We start from the raw sequence: 25,218 nt of genomic DNA on the forward strand, positions 1-25,218 counted from the left end.
ATATTGCCAGATTAATCTGTCCTGAATTGTATTATTCTGAACTAGCTGGTAGATAGCACATGTACATGAATTGCGTATAGTTCATGAGGGATAGCATTCACAGCATCATGGTTTCAACAGTCCGCTGAGGAACAGTTTGCTTTTTGTCCAGATTGCATTTCTCCATAAGCAGAACATTACCACTTTGTGGCAGCACACTTTGCAGACAAACCGCATCGCCCTGAATCTGACACAATTGTTCACCCCACTCAGTTTATAAAATCTGGATCCAAATTTCAAACGAAAGATCATTTTGCTGGACATTTTTTTTTCCTGTGGAATTATTTTACCAATGTTTGGTGGACAGGCTCTTTTCAGCCTTGGGGGTTACTTATTTAGATTTTTAATCTCTGCAAAATGTTGATGAAAATGTTTGTCTGCTGGAAGGGCACCACATGCTTCTAATCTGAAGACTGACTGACTTCTACAGCCTAAAAAGCAACTCAGCAAGTATAAAGAAGGCAGGAGGTTAAATGATTGTTAAGTATCTAAATGAACTGGGAATTACAGCCCCAGTTTCAAAAGTCTGTCAGATGAATTGAGTTCCAGTCTACTTCAGAGTCCTGGGAACTTAGACTTCCATACACTCGAGAGTTTCCTAAACTAAACAATTTAACATTGCAAAAAGAAGGATGAGTGGGCATGAAAGCCGAGAAGGATGGAAAATGAATGCAGCAGTAACCTGCTTATTCAAAAGCAACTGCAGGTTCCCAAAGCAAATACTTTTCCTATCTGCAATAAGTTGTGATATTCTTCTGCTTATAATCTGTAAAAAATGTTAATACAGCACGTTTTTTTCATTGGATTAAAAAGAAAAAAGCAGCTTTTTATCCCAAGAATTTTTATTGGAAAAGGGAGCAGTCCCAGTGAAGTCTTATATTTTCCATTATTTTTTTTTCTGCTTCCTCTGAAGCACTAAAAGCACTATGTTCTGATGTTTCTGGAATTCTGGAACCAGAACATTTTGTCAAAAAATGGAGTTTCAAAAGTAGAAAATATGTTAGGTATGCATCTTTTAAAAACAAATATATCCAAGGCAAGTTTAGAAAAGCTACTGTTTAAAGGAATATTGATTTAAACAGTATCATTTTCAACCTGTGTACTTCCTATTAAACTTTATGACACAACACAATTCTTTATTAAATTCACCTCTGGTTTTGTTCTCAGAAAATACTCCACTTCCCATTGTGTAAATGTGTGGATTGGTCATCTATGTTATCATTTTCCAAATGTTTTGAGTTCTTTAAAATATCATATATTTGTCTCGGAGAAGTGTGTTTTAATATAATGAGGAAATTCAGAGGGCATACAATGGCAAGATTTTGGAATCAATGCCATAAAAGTTTAGCATAACCGAGCCAAACAAATACTATGCTTAATATGACAGGCTTCCACTCATGGGTGAATCAAGTGGTCCCTTTACACTTTTGAATGGGATGGTCATCTACTGAATACAGCTTTTAGAGCAAATTTCACTGCGTTTAGTTTAATTTATACTCACATAGCAGTGGCCTGTCTTGTGAAGGTAATTCCACTCTTTCTCCAATACTTTGTGCGCTCAGACTGTTTAAAGGACTCGGTTCTTCTATTTCAGTTTAACTTCTGCTCCTGCACCCTTTAATACTAATAATACAATGCTTTGAAGGTAATACAACACTGAAGTTAAAATCTTTCTTTTTGCCTATGTAGGAAGTCTTGCTGAATCACAAGAAGAGACTTGGAAAAGCCTGGGTAGATATCTTTAGGAAAAAGAGAGGTGGATTTCTGCTCCAAATCTGGGGAATTAGTGCCTACTTCTTAGTTCAAATTCTGTGTCATAAAAACAATTTCTAAATTATCTTTTTTTAAGCAAAGAAATGTCATTGCAAAACCAAAAACAATCTCCAAAACCCAAAATCTCTCTTGGTCTCACTAATGTATTTCTATTAGCAACAGCAATGCTGCGATGTCAAGGTGCAAGCAGCGAACCAATGTTTTTGTTACCACATCATGCAGACCTGTACTGGCTTCAGTGGCTGACTGCACGCAGGCTAGAAAGGGCTTGGGAACTTCTCCATTCCTGAGTCCATCAACATAGAGGAGATAAGTTTGGGTTTTTTAGAGGTCTAATACCAACTCTCTTTGTTTCTTGAACGTGTTTGTGCAGTGTTGGTTCATGCACTTTAATTTTGTAATTATTTAACAACTTTTTTCAATTTTTTTTAAGTATACTGTCTTGCAAAGGCATAATGAGAGGACACAAGGGAAGAATTTGGAGTTTTTGATAGATTTTTTAAATTGCCAAAATAAGAACTGACACAGATAACGGAGTGGAGCTGTGACTCAGGCTTTCTCCACACATCTAGAGAAGTGGGCTGATTTTCAAAAGTGACTAAGCACCCAGTGCCTTCCAGTTACAACCTAGAAGTATTGTCAGAATCTCAACTTGAAAAATCAGACTATGTACCTAAAAATGTAAAAGGGACCTGACAGCCCCACATCAGTCTAAAAAAAACAAAACCAACAAACCAACCAGTCATCTGTGGCCCGTGTAAACACTACATCACGTGCCCATTAAAAACAGTGTGCTCAGATAATGCATATATGCTATATGCACAAAACCAGCAGAATTAACAAATACAGACCATTAGTTGGGATTTTTTTTCCCAGCAAAAACTGTGTCAAAATCAGAGATTTTAACAAGCAGTCAAGTTTAGGATAGCAAAATCCTTTCCCGTTCTGCTTTAAAGAAGTGAGCAGACTGGACTTGTCACTTCTTTCAAAAAACATGTACTGCATTACCCATAAATGTGACAAGATTGATCACATCAATCAACTACTCACAAGACATCACATCTTGCTGTCAAGTGCCAGGGAGAGGCACTGGCTCTGCCAAGCTCTTTTTTGAACTTGGGTGGTTGGAATCCAGGTTTGAATGCTAAAGTATTTTAAACGTGTTTGTTAACCATGGCTCTTAACTGGTTTGGAGTTTGCAGGTGGAAGAGGATTTTTTAAGTTTTTAAATGTTGGGTTTTTTTAGTATTATTGATATTCATTAAGTCAGAGTTGGTTATTGGAGACTGCAGCTAGAGGGAGCAGCCAAGGGAACACAGGATTTGTCAGACTGCAGATCCCCACTTCTGCCTGATGCAGAGGGAGATCCAGTGAAAGCAGAGAAAGACGCACACCCTGCCAGCACTTATAACGCTGTGACTTTTATTTAGGCTCCCTAAAATCTCTGGTCAAATAGATTTGAAAGATAAAGGAGGAGATGCTTGTGCTCTTTGTCCTCAGCTGTCTCCATCTACTTGCACATGGAGCCTACCAACCCTGTACTTCCCTGGCACGAGAGTAATTTCCATCAAAACCGTAGCAACTTTTGGTATGTTAGACTTTTTAAAAAGCTGTAAGGCTGTTCTAACGTCAGAGGTGATAAATATAATTTGCACTAGCAAAGTGTTCTATTAATGCAGTACTGAAATGAAGAGTATATTTAAAAGAGGAAAATCTCATTTTTGCTTCCAGAGTTGTGTATTTTCATCATCTTAGAATATACTTCACCAAAGGCAGGAGGAAGTATTGGCTGCTTCGGGCATGAGCTAGCAAGGAAGTGACACTCCGCTGTCAGGTCCAAGTTTACTGACCTTGCCTATGGCAAACTCTGCCTTCAAAGATAACTGTGCATGCAGAACAGCTGAGAGTCTGAGCAGAAGAAAAAGAAGGTGGATTCTGAAGGTAAATTTAAGTCAATTCACTGAGTTATACAGAGTTTACCATAGAAGCTAACTACAGAATTACAGGATGTATTTGTGAAGTTTCTGTAAAGTATGAAGATACTCAGCCCTATGTATAATGATAAATTGGGAGGGAAGATTTCAATCATGAGTAAAAAAATGCTTAAGAAAGTAACAAAGGAAAGCAAAAAGACCCCCCAAAACCAAAACCCTTCATCCTGAGTGATGAATGATCTGAAAATCTGACCCTTTTCTGAAAGTACTTACTTCTGTAGCTGACTAAATGGTAGGAAAATTCTTTGAAAATGTCTCCCCCGACTTGTGCGTGCTACATACTTTGTAAATCTGTCCTAAGCCTCTTTTTTCCATTTCATTATGGTCATGTTTTCCATTCACTGCAGCAATCTCTTTGGAATATTTAACATTTTGCCTAGAAGTCTCTCTGGATAACAAACCACACAGCTGTTTGTGGGAGTATTCACACTGATGTCCATGGGCATTACAGAGGATATGAAAATCAGTGCCCACTGTCTTAGACCCAAAGATCAAGTCCACCAAAGTAGTTAAGTACTTACCTAATATTGATATATGCACATCCTAACTGAGGTAAACAAGACAACACAAACACTTACATTGAACCACACACATATGCCTAAGTTTCCTGATAAATGGAGGTAACAAGCTGGATTATTTATGGTATCGATAAAATAAAATTGATATTGACCTATTATGTTGATAAACATAATAAATTATTGATAAAATACATAAGTACATAAAAGTTGCCATAATGTGTCAGAGCAAAGTGGTCAGGCCAGTGTCCTGCTAGTTGCAAATACTCCGAGGAGTAAGAACACAGGCAAGTACAGAAGGATTTCTCCCAGCTTCAGCCAATAACAGCTTAGACACATCTGAAGCTGGAAGTATTACCACTGTGTTTAGTACCTACCAGTGCAATCTCTTGTCTCTGCATCTGTCTCATCTCCATTTGAGTAGTTCCATATGGCTCCCACAGCATCATGCAGCAATGAGCTATACAATATGAAAAAGTAGCTCCTGGCTGTCTGATAATTTCACATTCTGCTCTTCTTCTAGGACAAATCCTGACTGATCGCTCCCCACTCACCTTTTCCTCACTCTTTATTATTTTATATCTCTGTCCTGTTCTCCCATGGGCATCTATGTTTCAAACAGGAACATTGTATCCTATTTAATTTCTCCTGTTGCTCTGATCACCCCTGCTGTCCTCGTCCCCCATCTAACCCTGACTGCTTCTGCATCCTTTTAACAGTTACTCAGCACCATGAACTTAGTAGTAGTGCAAAAATGCCTTCTGTTTTGTTTCCAGTGCCTGATACCCTGCTTAGCACTTTGAAAAAAATACAAAAAATTTGCCTCTCTCTGCTGCTGCATCACCATGAACTGATAGCTGAAGTGACTCTAATTTAGCAGTTACCACTGTATGTGCCTAACTGCCATCACATTATGCCATGTACATTGCTTTATACCTATAGAAATGGAATTTTAGCTCTGGGTTTTATTTCTAAGATGCTCAGTACACTGACATTCCCAGCAATTCACTCTTTGTAGTCCGTTTAAGTTCGTACTGTTCTGAATAAGTTTCATTAAAAACTTCTGTGCCTCACTAATCCCCCATTTTCCAGACAATCTACCAGTAAGTTGAACAGCATCAGTCTCTAAAAGATTTGTGTGCAACTTTGCTTATGGACACGCTGCATTCTGAGAGCTGACTGTTTAGTCCTGCTTATTTTTTCCTGTCTACTGCTCAGGCACTAGTTATTCTAATCAGTTATGAAATGGTTTATCCCTTGGCATCTCAGTTTCTTTGTACTTGAGCTATAGCTCCATTCACACAAGTATTTGAAGAGCACTGGTAAATTACTTGCCAGAAATGGTGTCGTTTGATTTTGATTTGTCATTAGGCTGTTAAGAGAGTGCTGTTTTGAAACATTAACCTTAATGTTATCTTTACAAATATGATTAAGGATGTGTATTAAGAGAGTGTTTTGTGATTTAGGCTGGAATGAAGAGGGAAGCCTCACCCTCGCACATGTTACCAGGACAGCAGAGTGTTTGAGGTTTTTTGTTCTGGAAAATATTCAGGTGAAACACACTGTGAAAATAAACTTTAGAAGAAGCAAATGTTCACAAAATGTCTTTTAGTAGCTACTGTTTAAATTAATTTCCTGCCAATAGGGTCATTTAGGACAGAAGGGGATCAAAAGTAAAAGCAGTGTGATATTTTACTAACAAGTGGTCAAAGCATACGAGCACAAAGACTTCCAGTGAACGCAACGGCACCAGGAGCAGCCGAGCTCCCTGTCCTGCAGTAACACAGACATGTGTGGTACCACTGACAGTGTACAAACCGTGTTCATGGCTGGTGTTATCTGCTCATGCTGTTTCAGCAGTGTGGATCATTCTGGCTGAAATTCCACCCTGTGCCACCTAAACAGCCCTCCAGCTGGCATCTCATAGAAACTGGTCTGCCCTTCAGTCAAGGGGTAAAATTCAAATTTAAAGTGTTGCCTCGCAAAAGTCTTGCATTACAGAAAGCAACCAAAAAATCCCTCCAAAACAACAACCTCCCCAACCCCCCCCCCCAAAAAACCCACACACGCACAAAATCTACAACCTGAGACATGAATCCTGACCAACAGCCAGAAGGAGCACTGGAGGTTAAATCAGGGAAAGATAGGAAATCAAATCCAGAAACTGAGTGTCAGTCCCTGTTGTGCAATCTGTTTTCACAGAATCAGCTAAATCTGAGTTAGTAAATTCTACTTCAGCTTTTGCTCCTACCGCTGCTATATCCACAGTATCTGGGAAATGACTTAGATACATCTCTGGAGAACAGCATGGGTCCGATGCTTCCAAAAGGCCACATTGAATACGTTCATGTGTGAGATACATGTGCCAGGGTAGCCGTCCCAGCTGCACAACACATGATGTGTCAACTGCTTTACATAGGGTGGGTCAGGAAGAGGCTCATTAAAGAGAAACGCTACAGCTCTGCTTGCAACATCTCTGCATCCTTGTCCAGTTTTACACTGAAAAAAAAAAAGCGCTGCTTTAAGAAAAGGGTTACTCTGGATGGAGATCGAAACCCATACAGAGAGGCCAGAAGAACTGTGCCTGGTACCTTAGACCTAGATATATCACTGATCTTTCATATCATTATTTCATCTTGAGGGAAGAGCGTAAATTATTCTGATTTAACTTCTTCTGTGATAATAATTACAATAAATTATTCTGATGACCAAATGCAGACTGTCTTACATAGGCGATGAAAGATGCGAGAGCTCCTTGTCCTCAAGCTTGCTTTCCAGTAAGGGAGTCTCAACCGGATGATTTCCTCTGAGCAGAATTCCTCTCCTGTGTGGAAAATGCCATGATCCCACTCCCTAAAGGCATGCAGAACCTAATTCCCACTGAAAACATTCAGGGAGTTTGGTACATAAATGTCCTTCAGATTCATCCTATCTATAAACAGGGCCCAACCTTTGAGATGGCTTTCTGCGCAGAAGCATGTGGCTTTTCTAGGATAAGACGGGCAATGAGACAGCACATTTTGCAGAGTAAGGAGCCAAAGTGTGGCATTTCTGGCCAGCATGAGCTTGCATCTGTGGCCACATTTTTTTGGTGCATCTGCTGGGAAACAGTGCTGGAGGGGAGTTGAGTTACATCACTTCTTTCAGTACTGAATTGTCACCACCATTAGGGACGTTCCCCTCAGTGGACCTGAAAGCTGTTCCTGAACAAGTGAAGATATCATCATATGGCTGCTATAGAAGATAACGGGTTTTCTCCCATTTTCCCATCCTTGACCCTTCTGTTCTGACCTTTTAGCTGTAAAATAGACTTTAGCCCCACCACGTTCAAGAGTGACAACTGCACCCCAGACCTAGAACTCGCACCTCACTATCATACCTGTTCATACAACGTATGCATTGACTTCTATTCATCTAAAACCTTTAGAACAGAGCCAAGACAGTGCTGTCCTACTCTTTGTCCATTTGTTCCTATTGCGGGGGTGGGGGCGTCGTGGGTAACTCACTGAGACAAAAGCCTGAAAGTGGATAGCTCTGCAAGTGTCAAGTGGCATCTGGGCTCGCTGGCCCTGTCTGTGATACATACCTGTTCAGAAAATATAAAGATTTTCACAGTGCTAATCCTTGTTACGCAATCTGCAGCCCATTCGCTATTCCTTTTTGGCTTTATTTTTAACAGGGCCTTAAAACATATTTTTCCTTAAAATGACAACATTCTTTTCTGCTGCTTTGTTCGTGGGGCTTTGTGCACTCATAAACAGTTTAAGAGCTCCCTTCACACCTGCGGTGCACATGTGTGCCTGTAATAAAGATTCTCTTATCTATCTTTCACTGATAACTTAAGAGGACAGTGTTTAAGAAAAGGCACCATCCTTGCAACTGTAATGAACAAAACAAAACCAAAATCCCAAACCTACAGCAGTGACAGTAAGGCCAGCGTGCCTGGGGAAGGAGGGAACCTGACCCGTGAAGCTCATCAGAAAATCTGCTTTCCCAGGGACTAAAGAGTGCCTCTAGTTTTGCTGTCTCGTATTTAAACCCTGCATAACCTGAATCCATTGAAGTGCACCAGTAACTGACATTACATTTCAAATTAACATATTCTGCCTATCAGGCTTCTCCATGCATGAAGGTCTTTAAACATTTTACAAATGTTTTTTAATAAAGCCATCCAAAATTCCTGTCAAGCACAGGGCCAAATATGTCTTTCCCTGTTTGGCAAACCAGGAAAGCAAGCAGGGAAAAGTTAAACATGAAACTTTGACTTTCAAACTCATTCTTCCAACCACCTGATAACTGTCCCATGTCAGTGCTCTAGCCAGCTGTTTCTTCTATACTTCTATTGAAATGCAAAGATAAAAAAAGCTCTTGCATTTTCAAAAATAATATTAATGCATTTTGATTTATGATTTATCTCTATCACTGTTGTTTAGATAATACTTAAACCAAGATTTTCTTATGCATATAAATACGGGCTAAGAAAGTCTGAGTTCCTACCTCTGAAGTCCTTAGAAAATTTTGCACTAATACATTTTATATATTTGTGCAATACCAAAATGTAGAACCTCCTATTCCCATGTAATAAAAGATGCATCTTCTTTCCCCTGCTAGTCGCTTCTCTAGAGTCCTTCATCTACCTTTATGACCCTGAAGTTGGAGCAGGGAGGCTGAGGGGAAGGCAAGTGGACCTGTGACTCGTTTCCAGCTAGCAAACCCTGCTCAAAGACACAAGGAAGCAGTCTGTACCATCCAAAGTTTTTACTCCATCCTTCCTTGACCTCCCTGGACTCCATGTTGCTTATGTGGAAAATCACGCAGTAATGCTTCCCAATTAACATAATCTGAACTATGCTAAAGCTATGCTGCTACTTAAAACCAGCTTGCTCAGAAAATGTCCCCCAGGGACTTGTTTACGCAGTGGGGAGTGGATCAGCACACACTGGACTGCAGTGCCATGACTTCTCTTTTGGGCTGCCTCGTGCTGGTTGTACACTGCTTGCACTGACATCACTGGCTCAATGGAAGGTTCCGTGGAAGGAAACCTTTAATCTGGCCTAACCACAGGACAGTTTGGGATCGGCAAGACCTCCGCAGCCTCTTTCAGCGTAAGCACTGGTACAAAGTCTGAGAGAAATTTCCCTCCATGGAGAAAACCTTAATCTTCTGGTTAGACACCACCACACACTACAATTTGATACTTAATAAATTGTCGTGAAGCTATAATACAAGTATTCACTTGGTCACTTATCCTTTTAGTAATAAAAAACAATTGGAACTGAATTTCAGTTTCAATTTGTTGCAGCTGCTGTGGCAAGGACCCCCTCAGAAAGTAATTTCCAGAGGATTCTTCTTGTTAAAAAGCCATTTCCTTGGCGAGGAGTGGGATGTCTGTAAGATAGCAACAGCGACAAAACCAAGCACAGAAGATTGCAAGCATTCCTGAACAGCATTTCAAAAACCCTCTATTTATTCAAACAATTACAATTCAGACAATTTATGCAGCTAAGCAGTTTAGCCCCTCCATCAAAATATAAAGTAGACTTTTAAGCCTAAGTTTTGATAGGCAGTTTTCCTCATTAACCCTAACTATGACACACAAGACAGCATCAAAACTTGGCTCCACCCTGGCAAAGGTGTGGCAACCCCCTGGTTTCCCAGTCCTTCCACAGCTCCCAGGATTTCCATTCTTCAGTTCTGACCCACATCCACTTTCTCTCCCCACCACACAAGTTGGTTGAATTATGTGGTTATGAATTATATACATTTCAAATGTAGCTTTTGGGGGAGTAATAGGAACTGAGTCAGTCTGGAGGAACAACTTGCAGTCTTGCTGGGCAACCCCATAGTGTTCAGCTCAGACATTAGGGCATGTGGTTGGTTACGTGGGTCAGATGGTATAATTATTGCTACCTGAGTGGATGGCAAACTGAAATTTAAGAATGACAAGTCTGGTAAAACTTTCAGGCTATGCTAAATAAAGGAAACAGTCTTCACATCTACTTGGTGGCTCCCATCACCCCAGGGAGTTAATGAGATAATGCCCCCACAAAGAGAAGACTAATGACACCACGCTGTTTATCTCCCATGAATTTATCATCAGAGAACATACCAGCCATGCCACCTGCTCTAGCCTGCCAAATGGTCACCCCGTTCCCTGACGCAAGCACAGGATGGTAGCCAGCTTTTTCTTCCCTTCTGCTTCTTCCATTATGATTATCCCTTCATGTTACCCACCATATGCTCTCTCTCTATGTGAAAGCTGTACATTAACTATTTAATCACAATTTGTAACTCCTTCTTTGGTATGGAATGCCGTTGTCCTGTCTACCTCTGAAGGAGGAAATGGTCATTTGACATCTCCTCTCTTCTTCCCTCCTGCCTGAAGAATGACAGGGGAGATTATGTTTGAAAAAGAAAGTAAGTATCCACCTCAGTACTCCTCCTACCAGAGGAGAAGTAGGAGATCCACAGATCTGACTCTGTGTCCTGGACAACCCAATGCTCCACAAGATAGAAACAAAAACTTTTCTCTTTTAAGATCCTGAGTCTCCCAGGAAATTCACAATGAACTGGATGGGAGGCAGGCTCTGCTCTCTCGTTTTCAAGATGAAAGCAAAGGAACAAAGAAATACAGCACGTTCTGCAGCCTGTGCTAGCCCTGCCAGGTCAGAACAACAGAAGCTTCATTTGGCTGTTTTTCACTCAGCTGCTACCGAAGACACACTGTGAAGGCAAACTCTCTGCCAAGCCCAAGGCTCCCCAACACAATCTCTTGCTTGCAGCTCTATGTCATATTGGAAAGAGGTTTTTCCTCCTTTAAACTCATGCTCTATAAAAACTCACCCTGAATAGAGACCATATAAGCCAAAGCATCTCTGTGTTATGGTCCATATGGACACACCCACGGTAAGAAAATCAGGGAAAGCACTCAGGCATGCCAGCAAATCTAGCTGTAAGAGTGGGTGCAGGTGCAGTCCTCCTTAGAACTTGCAGCATTGGGAAGCCCAAAATCTATTTTCAGTAGTGACTTCAGCAAACAAGCTATTTGAGGTGGGACCCAAGCCCAGGTCCTAGATTTCTATGGCTTCTTTTGAGCTGACATGAACACTTGACTGGCCATCTAGAGTACCGTGGCTGTACTTCATGAAACACTAGATTTTTGCTGTAAAAAAAAAAAATGCTAAAAGAAGGGGAGAAAGTCATACAGAAGCAAAAGAGGGTAAATACAAGATGGTAGCATATCTGTCAGTACCTTTTTTCTATTATTTTTTTTTACACAGTCTAAATTTTTCTGATACTTCTGAGAATTAATTTAACTAAGTTAATGCCAACTAAAGCAGTTACTAGATAGAACTAGCATTTTGTATTTCTGTCAGTGGTTTTACATACGGTTCTCTCCTTGGCTTCCAGAGACCTTGTTTTACAGCAAAATGTCCAGCTTTAGGACCTTTGCAGGCTGTCAAGAAGAGGTGCACCACTTCCTGTAAGAACACATAGCAAAAGAAAAAATTCTGGAAACTACCCTGCTCTGTGCAAAAGGAAAAATAAAGGAGCATCGTCCCCATCAGATGCATTACTTTCCCTGATGCCATTCTAGCTAAGAATGAGATTCCAAGAGTAAAAGTTTCCTGCTGCAACATAAACATACTCCGTTTGCAATTCCTTTTAAGAGATCTCCGCTTTAGGTATTTCAGACTTGCAGGGAAGAGATCACACTGACAGCAAGTCACTGCTTCTACTCAACGCAAGCTGCCAAAATGTGTAGAACTGAACCCTGTCTGCTCATTCACTGGACCGATAAATACACTTTTAAAAGCATGCACAGCCTGATTCACACTTACATGATGCACAGAGAATGAGGCAGAGGGCTTCCAGAGTGAAGCAACACCTCATTCCCAAGCATGTGCAGAACAGTCCACCTTCGCTAACTGCTAAAAATGCTAAACCAGTGCCATTTGCACTACATATGTGCAACATGCATGTCTCCAAGATTCATTACTGTGCATATGAAAATTCAATCATATCAAAGCTTAGCTTTAAGAAAGTCCCAAGAGGCTGAACTGTGTGCTTATGCACTTTGAGGGGGAAAAAATCCAACAACTCTTAAACTTGATTTTCTTTTTTGTAGCGTTGCCCTGGTCTTTCCTTTACTAAGAACAAAATAGCTGCTAAATGAGTGAACTCCCCATCCCCACTGTGTTCACATCCATTAATTTTCATAACTCAAGTTCTGTTTGTGTGAACACAACTGTATAAATCATAGATGGGATTAGGGCTGATCCCATCAATACTGTAACTGAGATGAACAAAACTCATTATTTTATTTGAAAATCGCTGTGCTTTGGCCATTTAGTATGACCATATGTATCCTTCTATGCCATCTCTCTCTCTCTAACACTACTTTCTGTAGCTCATTCTTGAACAAAGGATTCTGCAATGAACTTGGAAGTATCACAAATTCACTTATTTTTGCATTTCATTGCGATTTGAAAATTGCTTTGTGTTCATGAAATTTTCCATTGATTGCCTTTCAATCAGAAAGGGGAAAATTATAGTGAAGAAAAGCAACCTTTGGGGACACATACAGTCATTGCGCATCCTATAACTGATCAAAAAAGAAGAGATTAATATTCGTGTTCTCTAGTAGAAATAAAAACTTTTGCAGGCAAAATTAATTTTTAAAAAGTAACAAAACAAACCTTCTGATCTTCCTAGCTTTTGTATGGGCCTTTCACATCCATGAATATGAAGCTCATAGAAGCTGTTTTCAACCTAAAAGTACCAGAAACACGGCCTAGAACATAACACTGTAAAACAAGGATACCCAAAGAATTATCCTCAGTTCTAAAAGAAAAAAAATAAATATTTTAAAAATATCTAAAATACACCTAGTTTTACTGATGCAGGAAAAGCAGAGGCAGCTTCTGGTTTTCTTCCCCATTTCTGCAGTGACATACAAACTTCAGCTCCTCAAATCAAATGTCTAACAACTGCAGTGCTGACACCAACACGAAGCTCCCCAGGAGCAGGACGTGGTGACAAGCCATGTGCCGAGGATGGAGCCAAGTGGGGGCTGCTGCCTCCAAGTCCAGCCCACTACACCCTGACTTTTGCCAGCCACAACCAGTGTGTAAATGTAGGGGTAGCATGAGCTTGGCAAGCCGAGGCAGGAAGGGAAGGTTTCTGCTTTGAAGGTGTTGTCCAAATTAACACTTTTACATACATATAAAACTTGTTTGGATATACTTTAAAAAACCTCAGATACGCAAAACCCGAAGAGGAAAGCAATGCTCAAGAAACAAACAGAAGCGTGAGCTTCATGAGACTCCTCCTTTGCAGAGTTAAATTCCTCCTAAACGACATTTCCAGGGTGAGGCATTTGTAAGTACAACTGTAAAAGGACCAAAGGCTCAACTGACAAACCATGAGATATGAAGTGCTTGCAAGATACATCCGGTGTTGAGATAATTAAAATCGAAATTAAACTTGTGCTGTATTTGCATCTGCAAAACATCAGTTAATCAAACATAATGAGTTAATCAGACTCATTTTTCTGAGGGCAAAATGTAATCATTCTTCATCATCTTTTGTGTTGTCCTTAGACTCTGACAGACTCTCCAGACTGACTCTTCCTAAGTATTTGCACACCCAATAGCACATCAAGGTCCTGGAACTTTTCTAGGCATTGATGCAACATTAATAGGAAATAGTTGTAGTAAAGCCACTTTATAGGAGGTTTTGCTCTATATGAAGAAGTCAAATAATAACAACAAATTGAAGGGGACATGAAGCATGACCCAGGAAGGAGATAATACTCTGCATCCCATTTTTGCAATCAAGAGACAAGCCACTCGGCTATTTAGCAAGACTGCTGCCAGTAAACCAGTATGCCTCCCAGATTCCTAACAGCAAACAGCAAGAGCAAAGAACACATTCTCTGGTGACCTCTGCAGATTTAGCAATTCTGTTGGTTTTTTATTAGTAGTATTAAAAAAAAAAAAAAAAAGCAAGCTGTTTCTGGATGTAATGTCTAGGTATTGTAATTAATTTATTTTTAATTCCATGGAGAAATAATTTATACTGTCTTGGTTGCTAGCTATTTAAGATATTGTGGTTACATTTTTGGTGTCTTTGGTACATTTTATTGTAACATTCTCAGGGCACTGCAGTCAATTACTACATCTCATGCTGTTTTACTTGCTACAAAGCATCATCCAAGCATTTTCTAGCAAGTCCTTGTGGGTAACTACGTCCTGTTCAAGAAACACATGTATGTCCATGCGATGATAGGTATGAGATCAGTGTCAACTTAGCCATTTGGATTAATGCCTTTTTAGTTTGGCTTCTGTGGTCTCAAGCCTCTTAGCTCAAGCTGCGATAGAGTTTAAACAAAAAAAAGTACATTTTAAACAGAGTACATTTGGAATAGAAAGATTTATCTGAGATCTGTCTATTGTGCCTCTGCAGTGCTAAAACTTGTCCCAGCTTTTCACTCCTCTCTCCCTTTTCCAGACCTCATTTCTTACTCAGCCCCACAGTTGTGCCGGTCCCCTCTCTTGGCTGTCCCAGCTCTTCCCTTCATCGCTGCTGCGCCCTTCGTGCATGTGGGGGAAGTGGGAGGGACAGTCCCAGTGGGAAGCACAAACTCAACTAGCTATGCAGCAGCAAAGGGAACAAGAGACACATCTTGCTGGGGAAAGAGCTGAAACAATGGCTTGTGGCCAGGACTTGGAAAGGGCAGAAGATAATATCGCCCATGGATTAAAGAATGAAAACGGCTAGAAATAACGTTTGGTAGGTCTCAGCCTACGAGATCATTAAAGGTGGTTGACTGTGAAGGAATGCAGACCCTAGCACTGATGGAGGAGACAAGCCTCAGAGAGGAGAGGGGACTATAATCCAGAGGCAAGCAGTCAAAAAGATGGTGAAGTGAATTAAAGATGCTACAGAGCCATCATTCAGGAATTTATGGAATGGCTATGCCTTTCACTCACAGCTACGGTACGTGGGATTTTCCATTTCAAATTGCATCTCTATAGTTGAGCAAGAGCACTTACACGGAAGAGCTTGCCCTAACACAATGGAAGCTGTAGCCAACGTGCAGAAAATCTAAGCCACCATCATTGCTAATCTGTCCTTTTTCATATATGATCCTATTTACCGTATCATATTTATCTAGAAAGATTATATATCCAGAACAATTTCTCAGAGTGGCTACAGTACTGAAGTGTTAGCTGTTCCTAGAAGCCATTTCTCTAAATCAAGTTTTGAAAGGAAATTGATGGCAGACACTATATAGTACTGCCCCCCCAAAAAAGTAACCCAGTCTAACATGCACTGTACACTCCTATTTCAGAGCATATTTTTCCCGTGTGCAAATGCTGTAGGTACTTTCCAATTCTCTGTGAAATTGGGGGAACATTAACGGTTTGCAGAAAGGAGAAAACAGGAGTGACTGTGAAGAAAGCGAAGACAGTGAAATCTCACTGATTTAGCCTGTCAGTGCTTCTATTCTCTACTGATCCAAGGTAGTAAAGGGAATAAGAACAGAAAATATATAATATTCCTCAGAAAGACATAAAAATGCAAGTCTTACTAAAATCCACATTTTCTCTGCCAGTCCCTCCAGCAAGCGGGATCAGCTTGCTTTGCTCCTGTGAGTATTTTCATTAATTTGAACTGGAACTTTGCCTGATGAAGGAGTGCTGGACCTTCTCTTTCTGGGCAGAAGCACTGACACTACCAGCTGAAATATATCAGCACTCTAGATAAGCCATGAACTATTGTATCTTATGATTTATTGCTGATTAAAGACCCCCAAGTTGCTCCTAGTCCTGAGAATTAACATAATTGAAACTCTTACATTAACATGTTAGAGAAATGTTCTGAAAGTGCATTAGTTTACCATACCGAATAAGCAAATAGGTTGCTGGCTGATGGTCTTTCATCAGTTTTAGCGAGAGCCCTCTGATTTCCACTACATATATCTGCAGAGACTTGAACGCACAGCTCAGAGCTGATACAGCAAAATTCTATTAATTTTCTTTTAAGCTGCATATCCTTGGTCCCTACTAAGACTATTTCCTAGTTGTAAACAAGATGCTGAGCTCACCATTTAATGTTACCAAGATATAAAAGGTACTCCCACTTCTGACACATTATAAATTCAACTAATGCAATAGATTGTTTTAGGAAGAAAAGCATAAACCTGTTCTTTTAGCAAACAGCATGCAAAACTTCAGCACAAAGTCCCATAATCTAAACAAATCATGTACTAACTTAATATGAGGATACTTTAAAACAAAATTATGAAAATTTCATGTCTTAATTCGTTGAGACGTGTGACACTGCTGTTAAAAAATGCAGCAGTTTACCAACCCCGCAACTGGAAGTATTACTAAAGATAAAGAATTATCACAAAAGGGTTTTTTTTGTTTGTTTTTCTATTCTCTTCCTTTCTTTTCTTCTTTTTATTGTAGTTCTGTGTTAATTGTGTTGCTTCAGGCAGATGGCTGAAAACATTTACGTGGACTATATCTGCATGAGCCTGTGCAGAAGCCAGGGATGGAGTCCCAGGGAGGGTGGAACCAGCACTGACAGCCCTTGACGGGAGGTCAGGCTTTGCTCCCTGAGAGGCAAAGTCGCTGATTCTCCAGGGGTCTTTGCTTGTGCTACAAACGGGACATCTTAACATGCATGCCACCTCTTCTACCATTACAGATACTTACAGTGTTGTCTCTGACTTGCAGTGTACCTTGTGAGTTCATGCCAGTAACTAGAAGTCCCCAGCAAACAATCCAGGTTGGCAAGGGGCAAATCTTGCAAGTACGACTGGTGGGCAGTGCAACCTGTTTTCCAGGAACTGGGTGAATTATAATCAATCATTCTCAACATTGTGCTGAATACACATTGAAGTGCTAAAGATGTTGCACATAGGGAAAGGCAGCAAGACTTCCCCAAGAGGCAAAAATTATATATTGTGTTTGGGGCTGTACAGCGCAGCCCCACAAGAACCCACACTGAAACTCATGAGGCAGAGATAACACTCAGGAGGAAGATAGGTCTTATATATTGGTTTTTTGTGAATACACAGAAAACAAAAGAAAGCCCAGGGAGAACACATAAGAAATGGTCCCATGCTCCTGTATTTCCTCAAGGTGATTTAACATAGGAATTATTGCAACGTGCACTAGAAAAGAGCACAGTGCTTCAGTAATATGAAACTTCAGCACAGCATCTGTTACTAAACTGCTCAGAGGTAAGGAGAGGCAACCAGATTCTGGGTAAATTATACAACAATTGAGTGGCTAGGGAAAGAAAGCTTGGAGCAGATTAAAAACAAATTTCTCACACGCAAAACCCAAAACTACCACCACTGTTGTTATGCCTGCACACAAACCCAAATGATAACATTCAATTATTAGGAAGCTGATGTGACAGACTTTAGCAAATGTAGTGGATTACCTTTCACTCATTTGCAGCTTCTCTGCTGCCTTAAGGAAAATGTAGGCAAGATACAGACACTTCAGGCGTTGAGTGTTTTGCCTTTTTAGTGCTGTTGGCAGCTCCCTTGCTGCTACACTGTTTCTTGTTTATGAAAAGCAGCTGTATTTGGAGGTACTAATAATACCCAGTAGTATAAAATCTGTACTTTCTGAAGACTACAACCTTCAACACCACAATGTGCAACATTCATACCATCCAAGTTGAGACTTGATAAGGAAGTAGAGAACTGATGGCTTAAAATGCTGCTTTAGAGTTTACCGCAAAGATAGTTGAACAAAGATAATGTTCTATCAGACTTCCAAGATTCCAAGCAGAGTAGAGAGGAAAGATGCCTGCATATACAACTCAGGGTCTTTTTTTCATAAAGTTTCTATAATCTTTTCTTTCTTCCTAACATTCAAACTTCAAATTCAGGGCTGTTACTCCCTGCTTATCTCAACTAGACATAACCAAACGTAACTTCCACAACCACTGGAGCATGTTCTGGACAAGGAACTTATTTTCTGTCATATTAAGCAAATGAATGTGCCTTAAACTATACCACTGGGACAGTATTTTATTCTCACCGTGGAGAAAGACAACAGAGATCAACTTTCTAGGTGTGACTTTTAAAACCAATCTTGTTTCACTGCCGCAAACACAGTTTTCGCTTCATGCTCAAATTTTCCTCACCTATTGAAATTCAGTTCACTTAGTGTCTAAGAATGACAAGAAATGTCTTCCTTTACTTCTAGCAGCCCTTTGAAGGAGTCAGAGAAATGCTGAAGATTACAGTTTTTTCGGTTACTCTTTCTTCCATCAGGTATTCATCCGACAGAGAAAAATGAAAGGTTTAAAACCTTCCAACTCCCATTCGCACAGTTCTTAACACCAATTATGAGATGATATTGTCCCAGACAATCCCAATGAAGTAAATTAATTAATTAAACACTATAAAGTGCTGAAAACAATGTGAGGGCAAGACTAGCAATTATTTGCATATAGCACGCAGACGGACAAGACACTCGAGCAATGAAGCGATGTCCTACCTCTCCTTGCCGGTGATAGTGCTTGGGAGGTTTTCCCATCTGCTCTAGCATTTTGCCCTTCTTACTGCTAGAAAGCGTCAGTCCCTGGTGGATGCCTGCAGATCTGTTGGTTGCCTGAGTTGGAGCCTCCCCCATCAGGGTGGACTTGATGGAGTTCACCTTGGAGCTGGAGCTGTCTAGCTGGGAGCTCTCCACGATCAGGACCGCGGCTAGTAAGAGGAGACAGCAGGAGCACTTATTCCACATCAGCACGATCATCTCCCCTCCCCCCAATAGGATTAGCTTTTTTTTTTTTTTTTTTTTTTTTAAGGCAAAGAAAACAAAAGAGAGGGGGGGAAAAAAGTTTTGAAAAGTATCTCCCAAAGTTGTTAACGAAGCAACGGATTTCAATGCCACACACTCAAGGAACTGCTGTTCTGAGAGACACGGGAGAAAAATAATTTAAAAAAAGAATCTCCTAGGAAAAAGATGTGTCAAGTCTATAGGCACTGAGCAACTATCGGGTCTGTGAAGCGATGGCTTTTTCCTCCAGGTCCTCAAGAAGTCCAGGCGGTTCTTTAATAACTGAGAGCAATAAGCTACGAGGCAACTGCACCCAGGGCAGCTCCCCACCAGCGCGTTTGCTTGAGCTTCAGAGGAAGAGGGAGGGAGGGAGGGAGGGAGGGAGCGCGGAGTTCCTTCCCCCCACTCCTCCTCTCCCGCCGCACAAGCCAGCAGAGAGGAAACTCAAACCAGATCCAATCCAAGCAGCACCGGCAAAAGCTGGGCTTAGTTTTCTCTCACTCTCTCTCCCCCTCTCTTGACTTTTTATTCCCCTCCTCCTTCTTTTTCTGTCTTTTGCCTCAGCCTCTGCAGCCAGCAGGAGTGAAAGCGCCCGCTCTCCTCCTCCTCCTCCCGCCCGGTGCGGGGCCGGGGGCTCCGGCGGAGCGGGCAGAGCAGGGACCCGGGGCTGGCCCCCACCCGCCACGGGGGCGCCGGGGCCGAGGGGCAGACCCCCGGCGGGCACTCGGGGGTCCCCGGCAGGCTCTCGCTGCCCCCCTTATTATTACAGCCGCCGGCGGGTGTCCCCTCGCCCCAGCCCAGCGGAGGGACGCGCCGCGCAGCCACTTTCGCCCCCTCCCGTCGCGTCCCCCCGCCAGTCCCACCCCCGGTCTGGGGGGTTCCCCGTCCCTCCGGCCCGGGCCGCACGGCGCCGGCATCCAGCCCCGAGGTAGGGGTGCCGGCCGGCTCCCCACACGGCGCTGCCCCCCGGAGCAGGGGGTGGAGTTGCTCCGGCTCCCCGAAATGCTCAGAGGCGCAGAGCGCGTTACTCCTGCCTGCGGTACGAGTAAGGGGCTGGCGCAAACCTGCCAAATCTGGCAGCCGCGCCTGCAGCCCGCTGCCCAGCTAAAGGGCACGTCCAGCCACTAACGCACCGCGCTACTCCTAAACGTAACACCTCTAGTACCGCAGTGCCACTGCCCACCCCAGAGACTTACTGTGCAGCCACCTGCTCCGTGTCCTTGACGTGCACACGCATCTGATCGCTCAAAAACATCCAGGTGCTAATAACTACACCCACACGCTCCAAGGCACTTGCAGCTCCCTGCCGCAGCGCCAGAACACTGTGTTTCAGAAAAAGAAAGGTACACGGAGAAAAAACAGGCACGCGGAGCACAAAATTAGCAGAACTGGGTAAACCCAGCTCTTTCCTTTTCCCTGTTACCTGCAAAAGATTTAGTGCAGAGGACATCACTATGGGGCACTTGTGTACTGCGCAGCTACAAGCCCTTGTCTTTCCCCTGAACATGTGAAAGTGGGGTGGAGGGAAAAAAAGATGGTGAGAGGAGCAGCCCTCTTGCTGTCCCACAGGTTCATGTACGAACGTTACCTTGGCTGGGAACAGTACAGAGAATTTTCACGTTTACCACCTCTCCCAAGGGGTCCCTCCTCTAAGCATCTCACCAGTTATCCTTTCCAGTTACGCTACCTCTTTACGTGGCAGAAGGAGTGAAGAAGAAATGCACACCTGAAATTTCATTTCTTCTGAATTAACAGCCACGGAAAAGGAAGTTGCTAAGGCAAGAAGCTGGGCACTCCTGGCCTCCAGTGTTTCTACTCCCACTCAGTCAGCAGAAGCCGTCCTGGGGTCTTAGTTGCTCTCTGCAGGGAGTACTCCATGAACCACACCACCTTGGGTAAGTTTTATAAAATGTTGTCTATCGACATGTGACTGCTAGCAACGTGTTCTCATGTTAGGGCTTGTATTGTATTAAACAGAGCATCTTGCAAAGAGTAGATTAATTTACAGCTTTTTCCACAGCTCAAACCTTAGAATTCTTTGGGAGGATTTAATCCCATCTCACAGGGCAGATTTATTTTTTTAAATCTTTATCTAATGATCTCTTACTTTAGGCAATTACTACTGATTTTTATTTTATTTTTTAAAATAACAAATGAAATGACATATCAGCCCCCAATACCAGATTTGATTTTAAATTGTTCTACAGAACATGACCTTTGCTCTGGCTTGGGCTTCAAATGAGCTCACATTTACTGGCTTTGAAGCTGGAAGCAATTTTATTAACAGTTGATTTCAGACAATTAGGTTCAGAATCAAAATTCCTGGATTTAGCTTTGCAAGGAGTAAGGAATGGAAGAAAAAAAAAGTTTGCCTCCTTCACAGCATTTCCTCTCTTCCATCTTTGTGCAGCCTTAAATAAAATAAAATTATGTTTCTGTCTTCATCTCTGATAATTCCTGAAGACATTTGTAAGGAAATGTTTCTAAAAGATCAGAAAGGAATTTTCAATTTCACAAGAAAGTGATAAAAGCCAATCCTTTTTGATTGTTTTTGACCTGACTTTTGTCACCTAGCCCTCCTGGTGTTTCACCCCTCCCAAACCCAAAAGCAAACAGCTGTCAGGGCCACAAGAAAAGGTCTAACAGATAATTTCATAGAAAGTTGGCAGAGAGCCATATAAACACCAGACACACACAAAATGGGTAATCACAGCCACAGAAAATCAAGCAATCCACTCAGACATACATACATGGTGTATATACACACGTGCATATGCAGCCTCGCACACAAACACGGGAGGGCTGATGTCCAGCCACCCATTCATGTAGGATCAAGTGGAGAAACACAAACTGATGACAGCTCTCTGATTTCTAACAAGTTAATACTGCATTTCCTCTTCCTATGATAATGGACTGCCCTAGTCACATTGTGTTTTCTTGCTGGGGACAAATAAACTGCACTTAAGTTACAATTCACATCTCTCTTCCTGGTGTTCTCCATATATGCCACCACAAAGCCTTAGCCCTGATCTGTCCTGCTTCATGGATGGTGCCAAATTTGTAAAAACATCAAGTCAGCAGGCTTTGCAAGATGACCACAAAAACCGGACAAGCAAAATGACATTTTCTCATTCCTAAGACATTTGAAAAAATTATAAGTGGGTCTGTACTATTGATCAAAATATATGGGAGGTTGTGTTAATTCACACTTCAAACAGCCCCCTTCTCCAAAATGCTTGATACAACTCAGAAATTATGATATATTTAACTGGGCTCTGAATCTATTAACTGATTTGTTAACTTTGGTGACAGCAATTGCAACCCCCCTCAAATTACAAATTTTTGGGATGTTATCTCACTTGTGTTTCTCTTACCCAGGAAGGAACAGAAATTAATAATTCATTGGTGGAGTATTCTCCACCAGAGTTGCCTTGAATAAGGGAAGATTACAAAGAGGACAAAATAAACTGATGAGACATGCAAAGAGAATCCATGACAATAAAAACACAGTATGATGACCTCATGTGACTATCATTCAGCCCTTCTTGAAATAAATGGACATGTGTGGTATTAAAGAGAGGCACACAGCACCTAAAGGACCAGACTGTAAGTAGGCTCTGTCTAAATTAGTTAAATATATACCTATTAATACCTTATTAAAATTATTACTTGTATTAATACATATAAAAATCAAGCCACATTCCAACTCCTTAGATGTAAATAACCAAGTCCCCATATATTCATAACCACTAGAAATTTGGAAAAAACTAGGGAGGAATGCTCAAAGCATTTCTGATTTTTAAGAAGAGGTATCCAAACTCATTTTTTCAACTCAGTCCAGATTCAGCTAAGTATGAAGGTCATCAGTCAGCTGGATTCAACCAAGTTTCCAGGCATTAATTGTTATTTACTAGGAATGGAAATGAGTATCTTTCCAACAGGGCAAGGCTTACCTTGTACCTCACTGCTCTGAAGGGAAGATAGTTTTGCAGCATCTCTGAGGAAATGGAAACAGGTTTTTGCTTCGCTACCCTGATAGGGTTGTCTCCAGAGGAAGCAACAACCCACTTCACTGCAGGGCAGCTGCTGCCAGACCAACATGCTGCTCAAGACCGAAGAAATCAGAAATAGATGGGCAGAACACTAAATCTACATTGGGAAGGAGTTGGTTGGTTGGTTGTTGTGGTTTGGTTTTTTTTAATGAAAACATGATATATAGATATACTTGTAGAGAAACAAGCTATTTAGTATTGGGGGTGGATGGGTGTGTGGGTGTGTATTCCACTTTTAACTAGCATTCAGACCATGACTTGGGTTCTTCAAGCTGGTCAAATACAGACTTCCAAACCTAGGTGTGTATTTTGTACGCTTCTCATTGCAGCAACTTTTATGTCCTTTAAAGACACAGATTTACTTCACAATATCTACTCATATAAGATGGTATGGAGGCAAAAATACAAGAAGCATCTCTGCATTTCAGAGTTATGGCTGTGCCACTACAACCTAGATTTTGAGAGACATTGAGGGCATCTAAAACATTTAAATGCCATGGGGGATCTACCAGAGGAACCAGCTACAAAACCCAGCAGTTGTGGTGCATGAATTGCATGTGGTGCATGAAGTGCACTAAGCACAGGCTGTCACATTGCTGAAGATCAGGCAAAGAGTTTACCACAAAGTTCACCACTAAGCTTGGATGCCTAGTTTGGAGAAGCTAGGGCCCTCACACTTTGTGTGTGTGTGCCTGTGGTTAGTCAAACATTTCATAGCAGTGCAGTCATTTGCCCCAAACGACATTTTGCAACTAACAATACAGAACAAAGAAGCATTACCCCGACAACCAGTCAGTGGGACATGCCATGGGATGGTCACTAGCAATCTCTCATCATGTACCATACTGCAGAGACCAAAACTGCTCCTGACCACTGCGTACATAACCGTGAATCTTCCTAGGATCCTCCAGAGGTGGCACTTACGCCCCAAATTAGGAGGCAGATTGTCTGAATATCCCCATGCTCAGCTTTAACTGCTAATTCTTCCTGCAGATTTCCAGTAGGCAGAAGGATTACTGGAGGTTACAACCCAGTCACGGAAGCCTGACAGGCAAAAGGGCAAACGTTAAACAGCAGTGAGACCTCCAGCTGCAAGCACAGAGAACTACAGGAGTGAGCTGCAAGTACTCAGTTCACATTTAATGTTAAAAAAATATATATATATCAATACAGAAATACACATTTGTATCTCTTTCAGGATAAATGGGTGTACTTTCTGTAAGAAAAGTAGGGGGGTTCTTTGTCTTATTTGCACCCATAGAGAGGAGACACACCACAGAGTAAAGCTTGTACTATTTCTAAATCAGGTATTCACACTGAACAAACGTTTGAATTTTAAGTCTTCCAAATGCATATTTCTGTTTTACAAATGTTTTGGTGTTTCTTTTAATTAAACTTATTTATAAATTTAATGGAAAAAAAAATGAGTGGCCCTAAACAAAGGTTTTGTAGAATTTTTCCAGTTTCACTACTTATTCTTGCCAAGATTAAAAAAAACGTAAAAAAAGAAAGAAAAAAAACCGTTAGTATTTGCACTGAAAAATATCAACATTTTAATTGCTTTTCTACTACCTTTCTGCTTTTCTATATGAACTTCCCCCTTATATTATTTGCCAGGGAGTTTGATTAAATTTCTTGTAGACCTTTTTTCATTTTTCTTGGGGGAGAGGAGGATTTTAGGGAGGCAAGAAAGACATGGAAAAGAAGAGCACCTTTTTTCCTTTTGCCTTTTCCCCGGCTTTTCCCTCTGAAACTTTTTGAAAGAGGGAATTTTGGAAAAAGCAGATTCTAGCAGAAATCAAGACAAAACCAAAAAATAATGGAACACAAGAAAATAATATATTCAATATAAGGACAAAAAGGAAATAGAATGAAAATTGGGAAAGCCTCTACCAGACCTCCTCCAAAGGGCCAAAACTACACACTGTAAATGTAAAATATTATAGGCCAGATTACAATCCTTGTGTATTTTACAGCATCTATATTTTAAGCCACTTGACTTCAATTGAACCGTATTTGATTTACACCA

The 25,218-nt window shown here is 41.3% G+C and overlaps 1 protein-coding gene across 1 annotated transcript in view; it reads right to left on the reverse strand.

The window, feature by feature from the left end:
- The window catches only part of DKK2 (dickkopf WNT signaling pathway inhibitor 2), a 44,227-nt gene extending 24,755 nt beyond the window's left edge, over window positions 1-19,472 (reverse strand). Inside the window, exon 1 of the mRNA XM_037380723.1 lies at window positions 18,856-19,472. Within this exon, the coding sequence (XP_037236620.1) occupies window positions 18,856-19,113 (258 nt within the window). The 5' untranslated portion in view covers window positions 19,114-19,472. The remainder of the gene's footprint in view (window positions 1-18,855) is intronic.
- Between the last annotated feature and the right edge of the window lie 5,746 nt (window positions 19,473-25,218).

This window comes from Falco rusticolus, chromosome 1, assembly GCF_015220075.1.
Source record: "Falco rusticolus isolate bFalRus1 chromosome 1, bFalRus1.pri, whole genome shotgun sequence".
Taxonomy (NCBI): Eukaryota; Metazoa; Chordata; class Aves; order Falconiformes; family Falconidae; genus Falco; species Falco rusticolus.